At 42.4% G+C, this 25,520-nt stretch overlaps 1 protein-coding gene across 2 annotated transcripts in view; it reads right to left on the bottom strand.

Annotated features, from left to right (window-relative positions):
• Positions 1–25,520, bottom strand: part of kif6 (kinesin family member 6) — a 288,300-nt gene that overhangs the window by 176,604 nt on the left and 86,176 nt on the right. For both annotated transcript variants that reach the window (XM_082957633.1, XM_082957634.1), the window contains 2 exons: positions 14,092–14,195; positions 10,246–10,351 (listed from right to left, as the gene is read on the bottom strand). In XM_082957633.1, the coding sequence (XP_082813759.1) occupies positions 10,246–10,351; positions 14,092–14,195 (210 nt within the window). The remainder of the gene's footprint in view (positions 1–10,245; positions 10,352–14,091; positions 14,196–25,520) is intronic.

Genomic DNA, 25,520 nt, shown 5'->3' with positions numbered 1-25,520 from the left:
TTGCAGTCATTTCAGTCCCTGTAGTAGCTGACGTGTATAGTGTTGAGTCATCCACATACATATACACAGTGGCATGTCGTTAGTAAAGATTTAAAAAAGTAAGGGAAATAGACAGCTACCCTGGGGAATTCCTGATTCTACCTGGATTATGTTGGAGAGGATTCTATTAAAGAACACCCTCTGTGTTCTGTTAGACAGGTAACTCTTTATCCACAACATAGCCGGGGGTGTACAACCATAACAAATACGTTTTTCCAGCAGCAGACTATGATCGATAATGTCAAAAGCTGTACTGAAGTCTAACAAAACAGCCCCCCCAATCTTTTCATTATCAATTTCTCTCAGCCAACCATCAGTCATTTGTGTAAGTGCTGTGCTTGTTGAATGTCCTTCTCTATAAGCATGCTGAAAATCTGTTATCAATATGTTTACTGTAAAATAGCATTTCATCAGGCCAAAAGTTTACTAAGGGTTGGTAACAAGCTGATTGGTGAGCTATTTGAGTCAGTAAAGAGGGCTTTACTATTCTTGGGTAGTGGAATGACTTTTGTAGGCCTGAGGGCACACACTTTCTAGTAGGCTTTGATTGAAGATATGGCAAATAGTGGTGGCAAAAATGTCCGCTATTATCCTCAGTAATTTTCCATCCAAGTTGTCAGACCCTAGTGGCTTGTCATTGTTGATAGACAACAATCATTTTTTCACCTCTTCCACACTCATTTTACAGAATTCAAAATGACAATGCTTGTCTTTCATAATTTGGTCAGTTATACTTGGATGTTTTGTGTCGGCTATTGTTGCTGGCATGTCATGACTAACTTTGCTAATCTTGCCAATGAAAAAAATCATTAAAGTAGTTGGCAATATCAGTGGGTTTTGTGATGAATGAGCCATCTGATTCAATGAATGACGGAGCTGAGTTTGCCTTTTCGCCCAAAATGTAATTTAAGGTGCTCCAAAGCTTTTCTTTATATTATTTATCTTTGTTTCATAGTATAGTTTCTTCTTCTTTTGATTCAGTTTAGTCACCTGCATTCTCAATTCATGGTACTTTTGCCAGTCAGTTGCTACCAGACTTATTTGCTATACCTTTTGCCTCATCTCTCTCAACCATACAATTTTTCAATTCCTCATAGATCCAAGGGGATTTAATTGTTTTTACAGTCATTTTCTTAATGGGTGCATGCTTATCAGTAACTGGAATAAGCAATTTCCTAAATGTGTTGTCAAGTGCAGCGTTTGGTTACTCCTCATTACACACAACAGACTAGGGCTGTGGCGGTCTTAAACTTTTGTCAGCCGGTGATTGTCAAGCAAATAACTGCCGGTCGCACGGTAATTGACCGTTAATTAACATAAACACATTCAGAATCTCCTGGCTTCCACGCATAGCGTACAAGCCCTTGATGTAGACCTTTGGAAAATCTACATTTAAAAAAGTCTAATAAATCCATTTAATATAGCCTAAAACATCACAATAAATCCATTATTTATTTTAGATAGGTTTTGCTTAGAATTCTGTGGCATTATTCTATATTATTTTATAGTATGATTTAAGAATGGGCTGAATATAATAATTATAATTCCCTTCTCCCGGCTACGCGTGTGGAAGCACCTCTCACTCACATGGCTCTCCGGGATCGGGTCTTTCTCACAGGCTACAAGTGAAGACAGACACAAATGCGCGCGTCCTTATCCAATTCCGAGGCGCATATTGAAGATATTGGAAGAACTGTCCACATTTACTTTCATCAGCCAACAAGATGAGTAGGCCTAACAAACCGCAAAAGCACTTACCTATGTCTACTATCCCTCATAGTACAAATCTTGACCTATTGTATTCGGGACAGTTGTGGGATGCGATAGATCACAAATTAATACAACCACTAGCATTATAAGTGCGGCAATGCGCACACAGCAGTAGGCTATAAGCGTGAATGTTCTATTAGCATGTAACGCCCTGGCCATAGAGAGGGGTTTTTGTTCTTTATTTTGGTTAGGCCAGGGTGTTACATTGGGTGGGCATTCTCTGTTCATTTTTCTATGTTTTTGTATTTCTTTGTTTTGGGCCGTGTGTGGCTCCCAATCAGGCACAGCTGTAGTTCGTTGTTGCTGATTGGGTGTCACACATAAGTAGCCTGTTTTTCCTTTGGGTTTTTGTGGGTGATTGTTTCTGTCTAGTGTTTTCTGTGTAGAGTTAATCCTGACATGACTGTTTTGCTGTCGTCTTTTGTTTATTTTTGTAGTGTTCTCTTTTTCATTAAAACTCTAATGATGAACACATCCTCCGCTGCACCTTGGTCTCCTACTTTCACCGACGACGGCCCTTACATAGCAGGAAAACACCATTCTCAAAAGTGACCACAAGTGTGATTATGCATGTAATGCTTTTATTATGAAGGTGCATTATGATAGTGAAAATCATCTTACCCAAGCTTGAAACTCACGAGCTGCTTATGTATGCCATTTCGGCTCTACACCCATTGTAAAGCGTATTAACGTGCTTCATTTTAAGAAGTTATTTGGCCACTTTAGTTGTGATACAAACCTTATCTAAATCTATAGGCCTACGGGTTAGGCTATGATCTGGAAAAAGTCGCAAAAAAAAGCATGTACTTGAGAAATAAAGTTGAGAAATAAATATGATAGGCCTAGCCTATAGAAAGCTGATGGGATCCTCCTCTTTTTAAAAGAGGCCATCACTCTGTTTTCTCACACAATTGCATAGCTTATAAAAATGTTGTGCGACATGAGCTCATGGGATTAGATTTTTGAATACATTTGCATTGATGTCAGAGTGATTAGAGGGAAAATAGAGTGCTGAGTACCAGGCAGTTAGCAAGTTTGGTAGGCTACTAATGACCATCAGCAGCATAAGAGCTTGGAGAAGCCTATTTACCATGACTAAACTGTCAATTTGACTGCCGTCATGACTCGTGACTGCCAGTGAGGTGGTGATACGGTCACCATAACAGCCCTATCACAGACCAGCAAATATTATTTACATTATCAACATCAGAATCACTACAAAACGTATTGTATGACCTCTTATACACTATATTAGGCACAGCCTTGGGACTTTGGTTTTCCTAGATATGGCTACTATATTGTGATCACTACATCCGATGGATTTGGATACTGCTTTAAAGCAGTATCTGCAGCATTAGCAAAGATGTGATCAATACATGTTGATGATTTCATTCCTGTGCTGTGTGTAACTACCCTGGTAGGTTGGTTGATAACCTGAACCAGGTTGCAGGCACTAGTTACAGTTTGAAGCTTTTTCTTGAGTGGGCAGCTTTATGAAAGACAGTCAATATTGAAATCAACCAGAAAATATACCTCTCTGTTGATATCACATACATGCATTTCACACATACTATCCAGATACTGACTGTTAGCATTTGGTTGTCTATAGCAGCTTCCCACAATAATGGGCTTTAGGTGAGGCAGATGAACCTGTAGCCATATTCAGACCTGCCAACCCTGTCCAACTTTTTAGAGTACCAGACGCACGCAGCAAATTGGAGATTCAACTTGCACGCATAGCACGTGCTTAATTGGGGTTGGAATACTTTCTTTCTTGACAGCATTCCATTTACACATATGGTAAAAGTCATTAACAAGATCTAATTAGAAAGAACACACACAAGTTTATTTTATTTTATTAAACAAATAATAACAAAGTTATTTGTTTAGGTATAAAATGTACAAACGTCTTATCCACGCAATTTTTTTTAAAACTCTGATATGATAAGAACAAATGTTTGAAGCAAAGCATCAGTATCAAATAAACATGTCATCCGTAATAAAAAACTAAAAGTTATGATAGGAAACAGTGGGTGAGAACAAATCTTCTGGAGACCTTCAACTGTTCAGGAAATAATTTCCTAGACATATTTGCCTGATAGCTAGCAGATTTAGCCTAACGCAGCAGGGCATCAGGGTAGACTTCTCTGTGGCAAACAGTTCCTCTGGTAATCATTGAAACCTTCTTGGTAACGAGGGCACTCAGCATGTCTGTACTGAGGGAGGCTCTGTACTGGGTTTTGTTGTTGGAAACGAGACTGAATATTCGTTGGCAGTCTGCATTGCTGTGGAATCTGACCAATATCACAACCAAAAGGTGGGAGTAGACCAGGCTGCCCTGCCTTTTCATTGTGCCGATTTCTCACCAGGCCTGATCCATGCGCATGTTGACCAGACTCTGCTCAAAGGTTGTTGCCTGATAGAGTCTAAACTCATCTTCCACCAGATCAACAGACGCTCCCTCAGGAATAATGCAGGGAAAGCGTGCCATGAAAAAGTTGAGAACTTGTCAGTCTGCCTGTTGGCAATGTCAGCAACCACTGCATGCTGGAGGAGCACATCTCAAAATGGAAATTTCAGCCACAAGTAGTCTACTGCAGAAGAACATATGTTTCTGACATCTGCATAGAAGGTCTTCAGATCCAGCTTGCCTTGGCCACCAAGTTCAGTCTCTATAGTAGAGGAACGCTTGTCACCTCTCAAACAGGGCCAGTCACTAGGGCCAGCTCACAAGTATTGGCTTTTTAGACACGGTTCCTAATCAACGCTAAAAGCAAAATCATTTTGAAAACATAAAAACAAAAACAAATGATCGCATCAACACAGACCGCAAACTGTCTACACAAAGCTAAAGTAGGCTACCGCAAAGAGAATCTGAACGCTGTTCGCCAGAACAGTCCGGTGTTTCAGCCTATGTAAAGGTGCCTATTGTATTTCTTTGCAGAAATGTCTTTGTATTTCATTTCAGAATTTCGAAATTGAGAAAATCTCAAATTGAGTGCAAGGGCATTTTAGATGCATTGCCTCTATAGCTAATACCGGACACTCATTCATTCTTTATCGCACAGTCTTCTAAATTCCGACTCCATTCAATGCCAAGATGTTTATATTTATTTTTTATTATACTTTTGTAATGCTTTTTGTGACGTGGATCATAATTACAGTTACAGGTTGTGTGATCCTCGTAATGTTACGTGGAAAATACAACTAATGGGACGCAGAATGAAATGTATATCCCACTCGCACAAATGCGACCAGTTATTTTTCGGATTTACATTTAATTTCTTTCACTAGCAAATCCAAGTGAACTGCTGGCCCTTTAGAGCCCACTGAATTTCCATCTTACGTTCGCTAACGCTAGCTTGAAACAATTTGTGTTTACCTTTCCACAAAAATCTCCATGTCCATTGACACAAACTCCATACATGTCTGTGTGTTGCAGCTCAAGAATCGGGATGTTAGATTTAATTAGTGGATTTATTTTTTATTAAAATGTTCAAAAAATATAAAAAAATCAGGCCCTATTCATTACTGTGCACTTTTAACTCGGATCTCATACCTGCGTACATGGACGGAGAATTGCGTAGTTTGTACGCAAAATGTGTGCATGTTGGCAGGTCTGCATATTACTTAAACAGTATTTAACATGAGATCTAAGCTTTACAGGAATGTGGTTCTGAATATTGACCGCAAAACCGCCCCCATTGGCATTTCTGTCTTTTCTGTAGATTTTATAACCTTGTATTGCTACCACTGTATCATCAATGTGAGTTTCAGAGAATATGAATGTTACTAGCATGTTATTATCTGTTACTAACAAGTTATTGATTTCATGAACCTTGTTTCTTAGGCTACATATGTTAATGTGGGCTAATTTTAGCACTTTTCTGAGATGCTTGATTGTTTTTATTGCTTTACTTGGAAGCTTATCAGAAGTAGACATGCTCATGTTATTTTATTTGATATGAAAGTGCATGGTGAGCTGCAAACAGTGGACTTCCTACTAGGGCACACCACCTCAGTGCTAACACTATATCTCTGGTTCATAGGCACATGATTACTTCATACAATAGCTGTAGGATCAAAAGGGCAGGGCATTTAGGGGGACATAAATTAAGTCCCTGGGATAATGTACATTTGCTGCAGCATTACAACAACTCAGCGACAATGGTAGGGATTAACTGAGCTGGTCTTGGGTCATTCATAAGTCATTGTCTCAACGCAGCCTTGAAATCAAATCAAATGTATTTATATAGCCCTTCTTACATCAGCTGATATCTCAAAGTGCTGTACAGAAACCCAGCCTAAAACCCCAAACAGCAAGTAATGCAGGTGTAGAAGCACGGTGGCTAGGAAAAACTCCCTAGAAAGGCCAAAACCTCGGAAGAAACCTAGAGAGGAACCAGGCTATGAGGGGTGGCCAGTCCTCTTCTGGCTGTGCCGGGTGGAGATTATAACAGAACATGGCCAAGATGTTCAAATGTTCATAAATGACCAGCATGGTCAAATAATAATAATAATCACAGTCGTTGTCGAGGGTGCAACAAGTCAGCACCTCAAGAGTAAATGTCAGTTGGCTTTTCATAGCCGATCATTGAGAGTATCTCTACCGCTCCTGCTGTCTCTAGAGAGTTGAAAACAGCAGGTCTGGGACAGGTAGCACATCCTACTAGGGCACACCTAGTGTGCGCACATACATGAGTCCAGGAGCAAAGATGATTTGGATGGACTGTCATTCCTGTAGAGCGTCTTCTGTTTCCAGAAGGTGTCAAAGTTATCTATAAAAGTGATTCCAACAGCATTACAGTAATCTTTTAGCTAGGTATGTAATGCCAGTAGCCTGCTGAATATTTCACACCCGCGGTCCAAAAATGGTACCGGACCTGAAACAATTTGTCGCTTTTTGGAATCTTTCAGTGCTAGAATCAGTTCTTTAAAATATATTTTCAGAAGTTCCGAGCTAGCCCTCCTGATGTTGTTTGACCCCACATGGACTAAGACAGCGTCAGCTCCCGGCATCTGTAGTAGAACGGTTGGAAGCAGCCTTGTAATGTCCTGTACTCGAGGATAGCACAGGATTTTTGCCACTTTCGCCCCTGTAGTCCTCTGCAAGCAACAGTTGCAACATTGAAAGTCCATGTGGTCCACATTGTCCCGGAATAAAGCAAAAATAAACACAGTTCCTGCAGCGTTGAAAACGTTCAATAGCAACCTTCATTTGAGACTGCTGGCCAGCTAGGCTACATGGGCTTCCATGTCTCTCTCCTTACAGGGAATTCTAAACTAAGTGAACAAAAAGAGCTCACACAAATTACAAAATTCTAAAAGCAGAAATATGTGTCCTCCTTTAAATCCTCTCACAGCGGTAAGCACGAAAGCAGTGTCTTTGCATGTACTGTTGGCAGCAGCATTGGCTAACGTTGGTAGCTCTACAATGTAGTTCCATCCAGGTCAGGTTGCAGGGAATACAGCCACAAATAGCGTGGGACACCTATGCGGTCCCAGCCAGAAGGGCTAACCGCATCGCGGGTTGTGTTCAAGCTGTTCGTGGAAAACCCTGCTATCTTGATACTGATAGCTAACAGGTAGTAGCTGGCTACAGAAACAACTTTTTGGTCTGGCATGATCCTGGGACAGATGGTAGTGGTCACAACAACTGAGGCTAACCACGTTGCGGGATCCAAAATCAAAAAGTATATAAATCAAACTTTGTAAAGAGTTGCAAGGTGACATGCTGGTAAAAATATGTTTTCCATGCATTATAATCACCGTCCACGAGAAGCAGATGTGCATTTTCTTCTTTGCTTATGGCCCTATACAGTTTGTTGAGTGCAGTCTTAGTGCCAGCATCGGTTTGTGGACAGCTACGAAAAATATAGATTAAAACTTTCTCAGTAAATAGTAGGGACTGCAATTTATCATGAAGTACTCTAACTCAGGCGAGCAAAAACTTGAGACTTACTTAACATTAGAGATTGCGCACCTTCTCCCTTACCTGAGGCTTCCGTCCTGTCTAAATGATGCAAAGAAAAACCAGATAGATGTATGTTATCCATATTGTTGTTCAGCCACGACTTCGAGAAACATAGGATATTACAGTTCGTCAGGTCACGTTGAAAGGATAGTTTTGAACGGAGCTCGTCTAGTTTGTTCTCCAGTGATTGTACGTTCACCAATAGAACAAAGGGTAAGGGCCTCCCGAGTGGTCTAAGGCACTGCATCGCAGAGCTAGAGGCTTCACTACAGACCCAGGTTCGATCCCAGGCTGTGTCATAGCCGGCCGTGACCTGAAGACCAATTAGGTGGCGCACAATTGGCAGAGCGTCGTCCGGGTTAGGGGAGGGTTTGGCCGGCCGGGATTTCCTTGTCCCATCGTGCTCTAGCGACTCCTTGTGGAGGGCCGGCCACCTGCAAGCCGACTGGACGATGTTTACTCCGACACATTGGTACGGCTGGCTTCTTGGTTAAGCCAGCAGGGTCGTATTTCTCGACCTTCACCTCTCCTGAGTCCGTAGGGGATTTGCAGCGATGGGACAAGACTAACTACCGATTGGATATCACGAAATTGGGGGGGAAAGGGATAAAAATATATGTAAAAAAATAAAATAAAATAGGGTAGAGGCATTTTATGTACTCGCCGACATAATTTCGTTAGGATGCACACACGTCAGCCTCTCTTACGCCTTATATTTATTTTTTCCGCCCTTGGGAATTAGGGCCTGTTGAGGAAACATAGATTTAGGGAACACGGGACCCAGGGAACATACAGTTGTGGCCAAAAGTTTTGGGAATGACACAAATCTAAATTTTCAACAAAGTCTGCTGCCTCAGTTTGTATGATGGCAATTTGCATATACTCCAGAATATTATGAAGAGTGATCAGATGAATTGCAATTAATTGCAAAGTCCCTCTTTGCCATGCAAATGAACTGAATCCCCCAAAAACATGTCCACTGCATTTCAGCCCTGCCACAAAAGGACCAGCTGACATCATGTTAGTGATTCTCTCATTAACACAGGTGTGAGTGTTGACGAGGACAAGGCTGGAGATCACTCTGTCATGCTGATTGAGTTCGAATAACAGACTGGAAGCTTCAAAAGGAGGGTGGTGCTTGGGATCATTGTTCTTCCTCTGTCAACCGTGGTTACCTGCAAGGAAACATTTGCCGTCATCATTGCTTTGCACAAAAAAGGGCTTCACAGGCAAGGGTATTGCTGCCAGTAAGATTGCACCTAAATCAACCATTTATCGGATCATCAAGAACTTCAAGGCTCTCCTTGAAGAAGGCTTCAGGGTGCCCAAGAAAGTCCAGCAAGCGCCAGCACCGTCTCCTAAAGTTGATTCAGCTGCGGGATCAGGGAACCACCAGTACAGAGCTTGCTCAGGAATGGCAGCAGGCAGGTGGGAGTGCATCTGCACCCACAGTGAGGCGAAGACTTTTGGAGGATGGCCTGGTGTCAAGAAGGGCAGCAAAGAAGCCACTTCTCTCCAGGAAAAACATAAGGGACAGACTGATATTCTGCAAAAGGTACAGGGTGAGCGCTACCATCAGTCCTGTGTCATGCCAACAGTAAAGCATCCTGAGACCATTCATGTGTGGGGTTGCTTCTCAGCCAAGGGAGTGTGCTCACTCACAATTTTGCCTAAGAACACAGCCATGAATAAAGAATGGTACCAACACATCCTCCGAGAGCAACTTCTCCTAACCATCCAGGAACAGTTTGGTGACGAACAATGCCTTTTCCAGCATGATGGAGCACCTTGCCATAAGGCAAAAGTGATACCTAAGTGGCTTGGGGAACAAAACATCGATATTTTGGGTCCATGGCCAGGAAACTACCCAGACCTTAATCCCATTGAGAACTTGTGGTCAATCCTCAAGAGGCGGGTGGACAAACAAAAACCCACAAATTCTGACAAACTCCAAGCATTGATTATGCAAGAATGGGCTGCCATCAGTCAGGATGTGGCCCAGAAGTTAATTGACAGCATGCCAGGGCAGATTGCAGAGGTCTTGAAAAAGAAGGGTCAACACTGCAAATATTGACTCTTTGCATCAACTTCATGCAATTGTCAATAAAAGCCTTTGACACTTATGAAATGCTTGTAATTATACTACAGTATTCCATAGTAACATCTGACAAAAATATCTAAAGACACTGAAGCAGCAAACTTCGTGGAAATTAATATTTGTGTTATTCTGAAAACTTTTGGCCACGACTGTAGACCAGAGAGGAAAACCAGTGTGGGAATGATAATGATGGGTATACACTGTGAGATACATGATGATAGTGGTTGTGTGGGGGCGGGGGAGGAGGAGAGAAAAATATGTAATGAGGTAATACAAACATATCAAAAGAGAAAAGAAGTGGGTGATGAGAAATGCTGAGCAGATAGAAATTGTGTGAGAGAGAGAGTGAGTGAATTGCAAGTACCTTTAGCAGAGAGAAACAGTATTGGATTTTTCTCATGTCAGGTCCCAATGCCAGTGTGACCTCACAATCAGGGTCATCCAGAAAGACCTTGACCAGCTCCTCCATCCTGGGAGAAATAAAAAAAAACATGGAAGAACAGCATAAAGAACACAATGTACACACGCACGTGAGCACAAAGAATACACGTTGACGCAAACACACACAATACTACCAAAGCTTACAGCACTAAAGCATTTCGCAACCTTTCTCCAAGTTCTCCATTAGTTTCTTTTAAAACTTGAGCAATCAAAGGGTTAAAATCTATATTTGAGCTCAACAGCTATGTTTAAAGATTGGGTAGAGTCAAAGACAACTATTTACTTAAATGTGTGCAACAGTTCCACTGGGATAAACCATCGCTAGATGATAGTCCAAACATTGGTTCGTCAAGCATTGAAACTGGCCACTGGAAAAGACGTGGGGCAAAGATCCAATGTACTCAAGACAATACACAGTCCCATTTCCGCTAAAACATTGCTGGTGCAAAAACCTGCAACGTTTATAGGTGTAAGGACCTAAAACAAACCCACTGCTCTTATTTGAAAGCCCTGCAAGTCATCACATATATTTTAAGTGCTAAGTTCAAACTGGATTTTCAGAATATTCCTCAATGCAAATGCTAATATTGAAAGGAGCAAAAGATCATCCTTGGTCTAACTTAGTACTGCATGATGTAGTACATGTGCTTATGTATTGAGAAACCGAAAGGTAATCCCACCAGCAACCATACAGTATGACCAATAAACAGTTGAAGTCGGAAGTTTACATACACTTAGGTTGGAGTCACTAAAACTCATTTTTCAACCACTCCACAAATTTCTTGTTAAACTATAGTTTTGGAAAGTCGGTTAGGACATCTACTTTGTGCATGACACAAGTAATTTTTCCAACAATTGTTTACAGACAGATTATTTTACATATAATTCACTCTATCACAATTCCAGTGGGTCAGAAGTTTACATACACTAAAATGACTGTGCCTTTAAACAGCTTGGAAAATTCCAGAAAGTGATGTCATAGATTTAGAATCTTCTGATAGGCTGTGGATGTATTTCAAGGCCTACCTTCAAACTCAGTGCCTCTGCTTGACATCATGGGAAAATCAAAAGAAATCAGCCAAGACCTCAGAAAGAAAATTGTAGACCTCCACAAGGTTCATCCTTGGGAGCAATTTCCAAATGCCTGAAGGTACCACGTTCATCTGTACAAACAATAATACGCAAGTATAAACACCATGGGACCACGCAGCCGTCATACCGCTCAGGAAGAAGACGCGTTCTGTCTCCTAGAGATTAACGTACTTTGGTGCGAAAAGTGCAAATCAATCCCAGAACGACAGCAAAGGACCTTGTGGAGGAAACAGGTACAAAAGTATCTATATCCACAGTAAAACGAGTCCTATATCGACATAACCTGAAAGGCCGCTCAGCAAGGAAGAAGACACTGCTCCTAAACCACCATATAAAAGCCAGACTACGGTTTGCAACTGTACATGGGGACGAAAATCGTACTTTTTGGAGAAATGTCCTCTGGTCTGATGAAACAAAAATAGAACTGTTTGGCCATAATGACCATCGTTATGTTTGGAGGAAAAAGGGGGACGCTTGCAAGCCGAAGAACACCATCCCAACCGTGAAGCACGGGGGTGGCAGCATCATGTTATGGGGGTGCTTTGCAGCAGGAGGGACTGGTACACTTCACAAAATAGATGGCATCATGAGGGAGGATAATTATGTGGATATATTGAAGCAACATCTCAAGACATCAGTCAGGAAGTTAAAGTTTGGTCGCAAATGGGTCTCCAAATGGACAATGACACCAAGCATAGTTCCAAAGTTGTGGCAAAATGGCTTAAGGACAACAAAGTCAAGGTATTGGAGTGGCAAACACAAAGCCCTGACCTCAATCCTATAGAAAATATGTGGGCGAACTGAAAAAGCGTATGCGAGCAAGGGAGCCTACATCCCTGACTCAGTTACACCAACTCTGTCAGGAGGAATGGGCCAAAATTCACCCAACTTATTGTGTGAAGCTTGTGGAAGGCTGCCCGAAATGTTTGACCCAAGTTAAATAATTTAAAGGCAATGCTACCAAATATTAATTGAGTGTATGTAAACTTCTGACCCACTGGGAATGTGATGAAAGAAATAAAAGCTGAAATAAATCATTCTCTCTACTATTATTCTGACATTTCACATTCTTAAACTGAAGTGGTGATCCTAACTGACCTAAGACAGGGAATTCTTACTAGGATTAAATGTCAGGAATTGTGAAAAACTGAGTTTAAATGTATTTGGCTAAAGTATATGTAAACTTCAACTGTATGTTTGTAGATATGGAAATTTTACAACAAAAAAGCCAGGAAAAGTTTGCTTGGAGGATGATTTGACTTGGGCGGATCAGTTTAATGCATAAACAAGTGAAGAAACAAGTAAATAAAAAGGTGGCCGTCGGTTAGTGCGGTCACAGCAGACATCATTACGTTTCCCCCTGCGTGAGTTTGACCACAGATAGGGGAAACCAGGGATAATCAGCCGAGGAGAGAGGGAAAATTGTAAAAACATTGCATCGAGGAAGCTGGGAGAGGTAAAAAGATCAGAACTGGAGGGAAGTGTTGCCAGGAGTTTAGGTGAAACCCTTGGGGTCTGAACACTGGGCCCGTCCACGGTCGAGTTCATTAGGCACCAAATGGAAAAAAGCGGACTGAAGCACATCGCGAAAATACCCGGACTCATCCATTAAGAAACTCATTTTCATTTTATATTCCAAAGCGTAAAAAATAAAACCTGCGCATGTCCTAATGAACACTATCCGGGTCATCCTGCTGTTAAGAGCGCTAGGGTCACTTTAAACGTTTCCTTAACTTACGCCCTTAAACAATTTCCCCATAAATATATTTTATTAAACCCGGCCCAGATTGTCAAGAACAGTCCTTTGGGGAACCCCTGAAGTTGAAAGTAAGCAGAAGATAATGTGGCTTTAACATCTTGGCAACTACTAGATACATTGGCACTATTGCACAGTCCCGAATAACAGGCAAAATGATGGATCATATACTGTGCGGCTAAAACTCGCTAGAATAAATAGCTGTGTAAATTAAGAATTTCTCTCTGTCTGGTGCGTGGTGTAAACATCCTGGAAGCAGGACAGAGGCCAGCACAGCACTGTTCCTGTCCTCACTGTCCTGAGATGACTGCCTCAGTGATGTCTAACTGCTGCTCAGATCATTACAGACACACAACCAATGCTGCACTGGCCGAATGCCTGCTGCTGCATTCTCCGGAACTTTGTGAATGTATTTTGCAACATTGAGCGTTTTTTCTTCTTCCATGATACTCTAAATGTGTAAACTAAGAAACTGTGTAAACTTTTCTAAGCCGGGTTTAATTGAATTCCTGCTATAGTTTTCTGAGTTGAAGACACATGCTATGAACCCCCTTAAACATCATGGACGCATGCAAAATAGCACCCTTTTCCCTATTTCAGGGCTCTCCAACCCTGTTCCTAGGGAGCTACAGTCCTGTACATTTTCACTTCAAGCCTAATCTAGCGCACCTGATTCTAATAAATAGCTGGTTGATCAGCTGAATCAGGTTAGCTACAACTGGGGAACAGAGTGGGAGAGCCCTGCCTATATAGTGCATTACTTCTGACCAGAGCCCTATGGGTCCTGGTCAAAAGTAATGCGCTATAAAGGTAATACGGTGCAATTTGGGAGGCAGCCTATGATTTTAGTCTTATGAGGCTTTCATTCGGTGGATTTGAATGACATATAATTGACTCTAGGCAAATATGAATGGAGCGTACTTATGAATCTCCTCTTGAGTTAGCTGGTCCTCTCTTTTCTCCCCAGTCACCATAGAGAGCTCTTCCTTCAGGGACTGGATCTCCCTCTTCAGACGCACAATTAGCTGGAAGACACAAAAGAACACACACATCATGGTCAGCACAAGAACACACACACACACACACTGGTCAGCGGGAGAACATGCACACACAATTTTTGTCAGAGCAGGAGATAGCACATTCACCCACTTAGAAATAGAGCCACGTTGGCCCATACACACACAACATTTTGCCACTGCCAATTGATGACAGAATAAACTCAAAAATGAACTTGCGGCGGCATGTTTTTTAAGGACAGTCTAACCAGTTCCAGACAACTGGATGCTCTAGCGAGAAAGCACAGGAAGCTCTGATACCTCACCAAAACATAAAATAGCATTAACCTATTACGGGAGAAAGACAACACATACAATCTCCTGTTTCTGTCTGCACGCTTTTGGTCAAAGCCTGCAGAGCCTATGCCTATGACCCAAATGGCACCCTGTTCCCTAAAAAGTGCACTGCTTTTGACCAGGGCCCATAGGGCTATTATCAAAAGTAGTGCACTATGTAGGGAATAGGGTGCCATTTGGGACATAATTTATGTGTCGCTTGCCCTCAGGAAGCACTGACTGGGCTGTTACTATACCTGTGTGTCCCAAATGGCATCCTAATCCCTTTATAGTGCACAACTTTTGACCAGGGCCCACAAGGCTTTTGTAAAAAAAGTACTGCACTATATAGGGAATTTTTTATTTATTTATTTATTTCACCTTTATTTAACCAGGTAGGCAAGTTGAGAACAAGTTCTCATTTACAATTGCGACCTGGCCAAGATAAAGCAAAGCAGTTCGACAACATACAAAAAACACAGAGTTACACATGGAGTAAAACAACATACAATCAATGATACAGTAGACAAAAATAAGACTATATACAATGTGAGCAAATGATGTGAGATAAGGGAGGTAAAGGCAAAAAAGGCCATGGTGGCAAAGTAAATAAAGTATAGCAAGTAAAACACTGGAATGGTAGATTTATAATTTGAAGAAAGTTCAAAGTTAAAATATAAATAATATGGTGCAAAGGAGCTTTAGGGGTGACCAGAGAGATATACCTGCTGGAGCGTGTGCTACAGGTGGGTGCTGCTATGGTGACCAGTGAGCAGAGATAAGGGGGGACTTTACCTAGCAGGGTCTTGTAGATGACCTGGAGCCAATGTGTTTGGCGACGATTATGAAGCGAAGGCCAGCCAACGAGAGCGTACAGGTCGCAGTGGTGGGTAGTATATGGGGCTTTGGTGACAAAACGGATGGCACTGTGATAGACTGCATCCAGCTTGTTGAGTAGGGTATTGGAGGCTATTTTGTAAATGACATCGCCGAAGTCGAGGATTGGTAGGATGGTCAGTTTTACGAGGGTATGTTTGGCAGCATGAGTGAAGGATGCTTTGTTGCGAAATAAGAAGCCAATTCTAGATTTAACTTTGGATTGGAGACGATTGATGTGAGTCTGGAAGGAGAGTTTACAGTCTAACCAGACACCTAGGTATTTGTAGTTGTCCACAAATTCTAAGTCAGGACCGTCCAGAGAAGTGATGCTGGACAGGCGGGCAGGTGCAGGCAGCGATCGGTTGAAGAGCAAGCATTTAGTTTTACTTGTATTTAGGAGCAGTTGGAGACCACGGAAGGGGAGTTGTATGGCATTGAAGCTCGTCTGGAGGGTTGTTAACACAGTGTCCAAAGAAGGGCCAGAAGCATACAGAATGGTGTCGTCTGCGTAGAGGTGGATCAGATTCACCAGCAGCAAGAGCGACATCATTGATGTATACAGAGAAAAGAGTTGTCCCAAGAATTGAACCCTGTTGTACCCCCATAGAGACTGCCAGAGGTCCGGACAGCAGGCCCTCCGATTTGACACACTGAACTCTATCAGAGAAGTAGTTGGTGAACTAGGCGACGCAATCGTTTGAGAAACCAAGGCTACTGAGTCTGCCGATGAGGATGTGGTGATTAACAGAGTCAAAAGCTTTGGCCAGGTCAATGAATACGGCAGCACAGTATTGTTTCTTATCGATGGCGGTTACGATGTTGTTTAGGACCTTGAGCGTGGCTGAGGTGCACCCATGACCAGCTCTGAAACCAGATTGCATAGCGGAGAGGGTGCGGTGGGTTTCGAAATGGTCGGTAATCTGTTTGTTGACTTGGCTTTCGAAGACCTTAGAAAGGCAGGGTAGGATGGATATAGGTCTGTAGCAATTTGGGTCAAGAGTGTCACCTCCTTTGAAGAGGGGGATGACAGCAGCTGCTTTCCAATCTATGGGAATCTCAGACGACACGAAAGAGAGGTTGAACAGGCTAGTAATAGGGGTTGCAATAATTTCGGCAGACAATTTTAGAAAGAAAGGGTCCAGATTGTCAAGCCCAGCTGATTTGTAGTGGTCCAGATTTTGCAGCTCTTTCAGAACATCAGCTGGATGGATTTGGGAGAAGGAGAAATGGGGGAGGCTTGGGTGAGTAGCTGTGGGGGGTACAGTGCTGTTGAATGCAGTAGGGGTAGTTAGGTAGAAAGCATGGCCAGCCGTAGAAAAATGCTTATTGAAATTCTCAATTATAGTGGGCTTATCGGTGATGACAGAGTTTCCTATCCTCAGTGCAGTGGGCAGTTGGGAGGAGGTGTTCTTATTCTCCATGGACTTTACAGTGTCCCAGAACCTTTTAGAGTTTGTGTTGCAGGAAGCAAATTTCTGTTTGAAAAAGCTAGCCTTGGCGTTTCTAACTGCCTGTGTGTATTGGTTTCTAACTTCTCTGAAAAGTTGCATATCGCGGGGGCAGTTCGATGCTAATGCAGAACACCACAGGATATTTTTGTGTTGGTTAAGGGCAGTCAGGTCTGGGGAGAACCAAGGGCTATATCTGTTCCTGGTTCTACATTTCTTGAAAGGGGCATGCTTATTTAAGATGGTGAGGAAGGCATTTTTTTTAAATAACCAGGCATCCTCTACTGAAGGGATGAGGTCAATATCCTTCCAGGATACCAGGGCCAGGTCGATTAGAAAGACTTGCTCGTTGAAATGTTTCAGGGAGCGTTTGACAGTGATGAGTGGTGTTTGACCGCTGAACCATTACGGGTGCAGGCAATGAGGCAGTGATCGCTGAGATCTTGGTTGAAAACAGCAGAGGTGTATTTAGAGGGCATGTTGGTTAGGATGAAATCTATGAGGGTGCCAGTGTTTGCGGCTTTGGGGTTGTACCTTGTGGGTTCATTAATAATTTGTGTGAGATTGAGGGCATCAAGCTTGGATTGTAGGATGGCTGGGGTGTTAAGCATGTCCCAGTTTAGGTCACCTAGTAGCACGAGCTCTGAAGATAGATGGGGGGCAATCAGTTCACATATGGTGTCCAGAGCACAGCTAGGGGCCGAGGGGGTCTATAGCAGGCGGCGACGGTGAGAGACTTGTTTTTGGAGAGGTGGATTTTTAAAAGTAGAAGTTCAAATTGTTTGGGTACAGACCTGGATAGCAGGACAGAGCTCTGCAGGCTATCTCTGCAGTAGATTGCAACACCGCCCCCTTTGGTCGTTCTATCTTGTCTGAAAACGTTGTAGTTAGGGATGAAGATTTCAGAGTTTTTGGTGGACTTCCTAAACCAAGATTCAGACACAGCTAGGACATCCGGGTTGGCAGAGTGTGCTAAAGCAGTGAATAAAACAAACTTAGGGAGGAGGCTTCTAATGTTACCATGCATGAAACCAAGGCTATTACGGTTACAGAAGTCATCAAAAGAGAGCGCCTGGGGAGTAGGAGTGGAGCCAGGCACTGCAGGGCCTGGATTCACCTCTACATCCCCAGAGGAGCAGAGAAGAATGAGTATGAGGGTACGGCTAAAAGCTATAAGAATTGGTCGTCTGAATAGTCCAGAATAGAGAGAAAAAGGAGCAGGTTTCTGGGGGCGATAAAATAGCTTCAAGGTATAATGTACAGACAAAGGTATGGTGGGATGTGAATACAGAGGAGGTAAACCTAGGCATTTACTGATGATGAGAGAGATATTGTCTCTAGAAACATCATTGAAACCAGAAGATGTCATAGCATGTGTGGGTGGAGGAACTGAGAGGTTGGATAAGGTATAATGAGCAGGGCTAGAGGCTCTACAGTGAAATAAGCCAATAAACACTAACCAGAACAGCAATGGACATTGCATATTGACATTGAGGAGAGGCATGCTTAGCCGAGTGATCAAAGGGTCCAGTGAGATTCAGACAGCTAGCCGAGCCATAGGTAGCAAGCTGGTGGAAGATGGAGGGAGGTCTGTTTTTAACCACCTCGTGCGTTTCCATCTGTGGGTTAGTGGGGTTCCGTGTGGAAGGGGGGACCAGTCCAAGTTGGCAAAATAGTTATAGTGGCCCAAGAAAAGTGTCCGATAGACCTATTCAGATCGCAGCCGATAAGACAGCTAACGATTAACGATTAGTGGGCCGCAGATGGGCGATCAGGTTACGTCGCGACGGAGGGGCCAGTTGGATAACTCCCTCGGGCAGATAACGTCGGTGGTCCCATCGTGAAGGCCCGATGGGGCTCCGCATCGGCAGTAAAGCGGGTCAGGATAGGTGATTGTAGCCCAGGAGACACTTCAGCTGGCTAGCTCAGGAAAAGCCCATGAGTGGCTGACAGAACTCTTCAGCTGGCTAGCTCCGGAATAATGTGTGTTAATTCCGGGACTGACGTTGCCAATAGTCACTCAGGCAGCAGCTAGTTAGCTTCAAGATCCAGGTGTAAATGTCCAGAGCCTACGGTATAAATCGGGGAAAGGAGAGAGAATAGGTCCGGTGTGCTCTGGTCTGAGTCGCGCTGTACAAAAACTGGCGATAGCTTTTCGAGCTAATGGATAGCTGAGGCCAGCTAACCATGGCTAGCTGAACTCCAACGTTAGCCAGTGAAAATGGCTAACCTCTGGCTAGCTTCTGTTGTGGATTTCAGATTTGAGGTAAATAATACTTTCTTTTTTTAAATTGGTGAGGCGGGTTGCAGGAGAGTGCTTTGAGGTTGAGTTTTAGAAGAAAAAAATGTAAAAAGATAATGCGAAGAAAAATATGTAAATATATATATACACGGGACACGACAAGAGGAGGGTAAAGGACGTCTGAACTGCTACGCCATCTTGGGGGGAAAGAAGAATAGGGTGTCATTTGAGACACACATAAATATAAAAAGGCCAAATCTCTCGCTATGTAGAGACATGACTTCTCGAACCACCTTTTGGACCAGACTTTGCTCATTTGCAAAAGAACAGGACTAGTCTAATTGTTACAACTGAAAATGGGATAAATATAACGTAAACACTGATTAGAATCTTTAAACGTATCCACAATATTTTTCAGACGTCACAAAATACAGAAATCAAAAAGGATCAAGTGGAATCTACTTCCTGTTGCATTACCTAATTCCCTGAAATTTGCACTAGCTGTGATAGCAAAGGCTGCATGTTTGGCTTGATTATTATTAGTTAAATCTAACGTCAGCTCCATTTCAGTAATAAATAGCAAACGCCAGCATAGGCAGCAGCTTTATAGAGATGAGATGACTTGGAATTAAAATAAAGTCATCAAATAAAACAAATGTAATATATACACAACTGAAATATTTTATTAAAGTAATGTGAATAAATTATTGTTAATAAGTGATAAGCAGTAATGGGCAGTCATGGGACTTTTATTAATTGTTTTATTCTGTGATGTTACAGCATTCAACCCACATAATGCATCAAATCAAATTGTATTTGTCACATACACATGTTTAGCAGATGTTATTGTGAAATGTTTGTGTTTCTAGCTACAACAGTGCAGTAATATCTAACAATTCACAACAATACACACAACCTAAAAGTAAAAGAATGGAATTGAGGAATATATAAATATTAGGGTGAGCAATGTCAGAGTGGCATAGACTAAATACAGTAGAATAGAAAACATATACATATGAGATGACTAAAGCAAAAATATATAAACATTATTAAAGTGACTAGTGTTCCATTATTAAAGTGGCCAGTGATTTCAAGTCTATGTATATGGGGTAGCAGCCTCTAAGGTGTAGGGTTATTTAACCGGGTGTAAGCTGCCTAGTGATGGCTATTTAAAAGTCTTGAGACTGAAAAACAGCTTCTGTCTCTTGGTCCCAGCTTTGATGCACCTGTGCTGACCTCGCCTTCTGGATGATAGCGAGGTGAACAGGCAGTGGCTTGGGTGGTTGTTGTCCTTGATGATCTTTTTGACCCTCCTGTGATGTCAGGTGCTGTAGGTGTCCTGGAGGGCAGGTCGTTTGCCCCCGGTGTGTGCATTTAGTGTAAAAAATGTATAATCGAAACAGAAATCAAAAACCATGATAATTTTTTCAATAATCAAACTGAAACCGAACAGACCAAAAAAAGCACTAATCGCTCAGCACTATTTTGTTGAAACACATGGAGGGCATTCCTCATTTATTACTATTCTCTTTCTACAGTCTGTTCCCATCTGTGCTTCAGCCCCGGCCTCCACATTAGGGCAACCTGAGCGATTAGGGCTAAATCTCCTGAAGCCTCTGGTCTATTGCAGGAGCTAAGAGGTTATTAAGGGTCAGGGATGACCTGGCTAGACATGACTTCCACTTTGATGCTAAGCAATAATATCTAGACAGTGTAATCTCCAGCGGGTGGGTGGGTGGGTGGGTGTGACTAGTATTTGGGGACAAATCATGGTAACACTTTATTTGGATAGTCCATCTGTAGATGCTCTACAGACTTCAACTATCTACTTATCCTAACCCTAGCTTCCCATAGGGCGGCGCACAATTGGCCCAGCGTCGTCCGGGTTTGGCCGGTATAGACCGTCATTGTAAATAACAATTTGTTCTTTAACTGACTTGCCTAGTTAAATATTTAAAAACATTTAAAAAAATAAACCCTAACCCTAGCCATTATTCTAAACCTGACCCTAACCTTAGCAAGCAGTTGCTTATCAACAGATAGTATAACCATCTGTAGAGCAATTCAGGCTATCCAAATAAAGTGTGACCCAAATCACAAGGCAGATTCGGACACTAACTATTCCAGCAGCAGTAGAGAAATACAATCAAGAGCAACAACTATTTGCCACTTTTGCAACTACTCTCGACAGTTGTTAGAAGCCTAGGGTCATTGAAAGTCAAGTGAAGGGCAAAGCTCATATGAACAGACCTTAATAAAGCAGTATGACATCTTACAAAAGCCTGAGGAAACCAGACCATCAGACAAAGTGACTAGAGCACCAAAAGCCGCTCCCAATCTCTTTTTACCCATTAAGCTTATGTGATATTCCTAGCTGTGCCCTCAAAGCTTGACCACTGGTCATTGGTCACTGGGAATGGTTTGGTTTTATTTCGGAGCCTGAACCCACGCTGCTACCGCAAGGCCAAAATCGTCTCCCATAGGCCCAGAATAAAGCCTGGCCTAGGCCATGTGATCCATGATGTCAGCACATAGCTACAGATCACTAGGTCAGGCTGGTGCACCAGAAGGCTATTGTCATGCAAACACTCTATGAAACTTGATGCACTCAGCCTAAAAATGTTATACATAAATTGCACACAACAAGTGGCCAGAAAGTAACTTCGGTGACAGTTACTCAGGTGTAAGGTTAGGTGAAATATTTAGGGCACTGTACAGTCGTGGCCAAAAGTTTTGAGAATGACACAAATATTAATTTCCACAAAGTCTGCTGCTTCAGTGTCTTTAGATATTTTTGTCAGATGTTACTATGGAATACTGAAGTATAATTACAAGCATTTTATAAGTGTCAAAGGCTTTTATTGGCAATTAAATGAAGTTGATGCAAAGACTCAATATTTGCAGAGTTGACTCTTCTTTTTCAAGACCTCTGCAATCCGCCCTGGCATGCTGTCAATTAACTTCCGGGCCACATCCTGACTGATGGCAGCCCATTCTTGCATAATCAATGCTTGGAGTTTGTCAGAATTTGTGGGTTTTTGTTTGTCCACCCGCCTCTTGAGGATTGACCACAAGTTCTCAATGGGATTAAGGTCTGGGGAGTTTCCTGGCCATGGACCCAAAATATTGATTGTTTTGTTCCCCAAGCCACTTAGTTATCACTTTTGCCTTATGGCAAGGTGCTTCATCATGCTGGAAAAGGCATTGCTCGTCACCAAACTGTTCCCGGATGGTTAGGAGAAGTTGCTCTCGGAGGATGTGTTGGTACCATTCTTTATTCATGGCTGTGTTCTTAGGCAAAATTGTAAGTGAGCCCAGTCCCTTAGCTTAGAAGCAACCCCACACAGGAATGGTCTCAGGATGCTTTACTGTTGGCATGACACAGGAGTGATGGTAGCGCTCACCTTGTCTTCTCCGGACAAGCTTTTTTCCGGACGCCCCAAATAATTGGAAAGGGGATTCATCAGAGAAAATGACTTTACCCCAGTCCTCAGCAGTCCAATCCCTGTACCTTTTGCAGAATATCAGTCTGTCCCTTATGTTTTTCCTGGAGAGAAGTGGCTTCTTTGCTGCCCTTCTTGACACCAGGCCATCCTCCAAAAGTCTTCGCCTCACTGTGGGTGCAGATGCACTCACACCTGCCTGCTGCCATTCCTGAGCAAGCTCTGTACTGGTGGTGCCCCGATCCCGCAGCTGAATCAACTTTAGGAGACGGTCCTGCCGCTTGCTGGACTTTCTTGGGCACCCTGAAGCCTTCTTCACAACAATTGAACCGCTCTCCTTGAAGTTCTTGATGATCCGATAAATGGTTGATTTAGGTGCAATCTTACTGGTAGCAATATCCTTGCCTGTGAAGTCCTTTTTGTGCAAAGCAATGATGACAGCACGTGTTTCCTTTCAGGTAATCATGGTTGACAGAGGAAGAACAATGATTCCAAGCACCACCCTCCATTTGAAGCTACGAGTCTGTTATTCGAACTCAATCAGCATGACAGAGGGATCTCCAGCCTTGTCCTCGTCAACACTCACACCTGTGTTAACGAGACAATCACTGACATGATGTCAGCTGGTCCTTTGTGGCAGGGCTGAAATGCAGTGGAAATGTTTTTCTTGGGATTCAGTTCATTTGCATGGCAAAGAGGGACTTTGCAATTCATTGCAATTCATCTGATCACTCTTCATAACATTCTGGAGTATATGCAAATTGCCATCATACAAACTGAGGCAGCAGACTTTGTGAAAATGAATATTTGTGTCATTCTCAAAACTTTTGGCCACGACTGTACATACACATCTATGTGTTATTTGTGATAGGCCTATGGGATAATATTTGATCATATCACAGTATTGTAGTGACCTTAGTACAACAACTAGTGACCTCAACAGGGGTCCGAGCCTCTTGGTGTAATGGCTACATGTTGGGCTATGCCCCCAAAATTCCCTGTAATGTGCTATTATGGGAACACTTCATACAGACTGGCATGTTTCACTCAGTTTTATGCCTACTGAACACCACCCTTTGGCTAAAGCAACAAGAAAAACCCTTGGCACTACTCTGTACATAGCTGCCTTCAGACAATGACGCTGAGTATGTCCTGCGCTGCCCTGTACTGGATCGTGTTCGTTAAACACAAAATGGAAAAACGGAAAGAAACGGAGAAGGACTTCCTGAACTTGGAAAACAAAAACAAACGTTTCTTGTTATATGTTGCAAAATGTTTTTGCTACGTGTTCACTAATGAATACGACCCTGGAATCCATCACCAACAAGCACTATCGTCCGTTTCCCCTCCCTTCTTTAATGATGGCGAGACGAGGGGAACCTCAGGAATTTTTAACACCCATTTCCCAAACATGTCTCTCTCTGGCTGACTGTAGCAGGCAGACCTGGGTTCAAATACTACTTTGCATCTTTCAAATACTTGTAGATTTTATTTTAGCCTCCCTTGTGTGCCAGATAGGCAGGGTTTGCAGTTTTGTGAGTATTCTATTGGTTTCATGGCAACAGAATAGCTCAATCAAAACCATTCCAAGTAGTTGAAATTATTTCAAGTAGTGTTTGAACACAGGTCTGGTAGCAGGGCTGTTTGTTTGAGTTATGGGTATGTGCAAATCAGCCCTCTCTGGTCAGACAGGGGGAGAGGAAAGGAATGCTGCTACTGCTTGACTGCTGATAGGTAAACTAAGATAAAAAGGAACTTGAGTGACCACCACAGAGGGGAAAACTGTCTTGGACACAATCCTTTCTCATGAAGAACCAATAACGCACATCTCATACGTATATTGATAAAATACATAGCCTTATAACCAGGGATGGAATTGGGAATAACGTGGAAACAGAGTTAGAAAAGTGAAAAGGTGAAAATCTAAGAGGCAAACATTTAGACAATTGTGAGTTTTAACTTTGCACAACTCTTAGGACAACATTTATCTATTGTTTTTGTCAAACTTGCTCAAGCTCAGTACATCTGGGTGGGAGTCATTGATGGACGGCAATATTCAAACTTTGTCTAAAATTATGAAGCAAATGTAAGTGAGGACTGAGGCTGGACCACTCAGAAATACTCAACACCTATTGGAAAGCCATTCTGGTGTGTCTTTGACAAAATAAATTGTAATTGTCCCGCTGAAAAATAAAACTATCCCAGGGTTAGATTTTCATAAGACTGAGGAGGGTTTTCCTCGGCTTTTTGTCTAGGCTTTGCTCGTTTCATTATTTTATTTTTATCCTTACAAACTCCCCAGTCCTTGCCAGTGACATGCATACCCATAGCATGAATCTGCCACTACAAGACTTGAAAATACAGAGGGTTTCACTATGTATTGTGTTGTATTGGACTTGAACAAATCATGTAGTTTTTAATTTAGGCCAAAAATATATTTGTTGTGTTGTCTTGCAGTATTACCTAATGGCCTTGTTGCAAACAGAATGAATGAATTGGAGTGGAGTTTTTAAACCAGGCTTCATTCTTTTCACTTTGTGATACCGGTCAGTAAGGTGTAGTGAATGCAATGTTGTGAAACCTTTTCAATTATTGTGGTGGCAGCATCATGTTCTGGGTATGCGTGCCACCGGCAGGGACTGGGGAGTTGTCAGGATCAAACTCCAAATAAAAAGTTAGAGGAAACCCTGTCTCAGTCTTCGGAATACCTAAGGGTTGGTTTTCTTTTTCAGCGGGACAATTACACCCATTTTTATGCCAAAGACATACCACACCGGCTTTCCAATAGGTGCTGAGTGTTCCTGAATCATCCAGTCTCAGGCCTGACTTAAATCTGCTTGAAAATCTGAGACAAGGTATGAATATTGATCAAATCAAATCATATTTTATTTGTCACATGCGTCGAAAACAACAGGTGTAGACCTAACAGTGAAATGCTTACTTACAAGCCCTTAACCAACAATGCTTTAACCTCTCTGGGATATGTGGGACGCTAACCCTAACCCTA

Source organism: Salmo salar, chromosome 11, assembly GCF_965601325.2.
Source record: "Salmo salar chromosome 11, fSalSal1, whole genome shotgun sequence".
Lineage (NCBI taxonomy): Eukaryota > Metazoa > Chordata > Actinopteri > Salmoniformes > Salmonidae > Salmo > Salmo salar.
The sequence above is the reverse complement of the archived record's forward strand: the minus strand, read 5'-3'. Positions and strand labels throughout refer to the sequence as shown.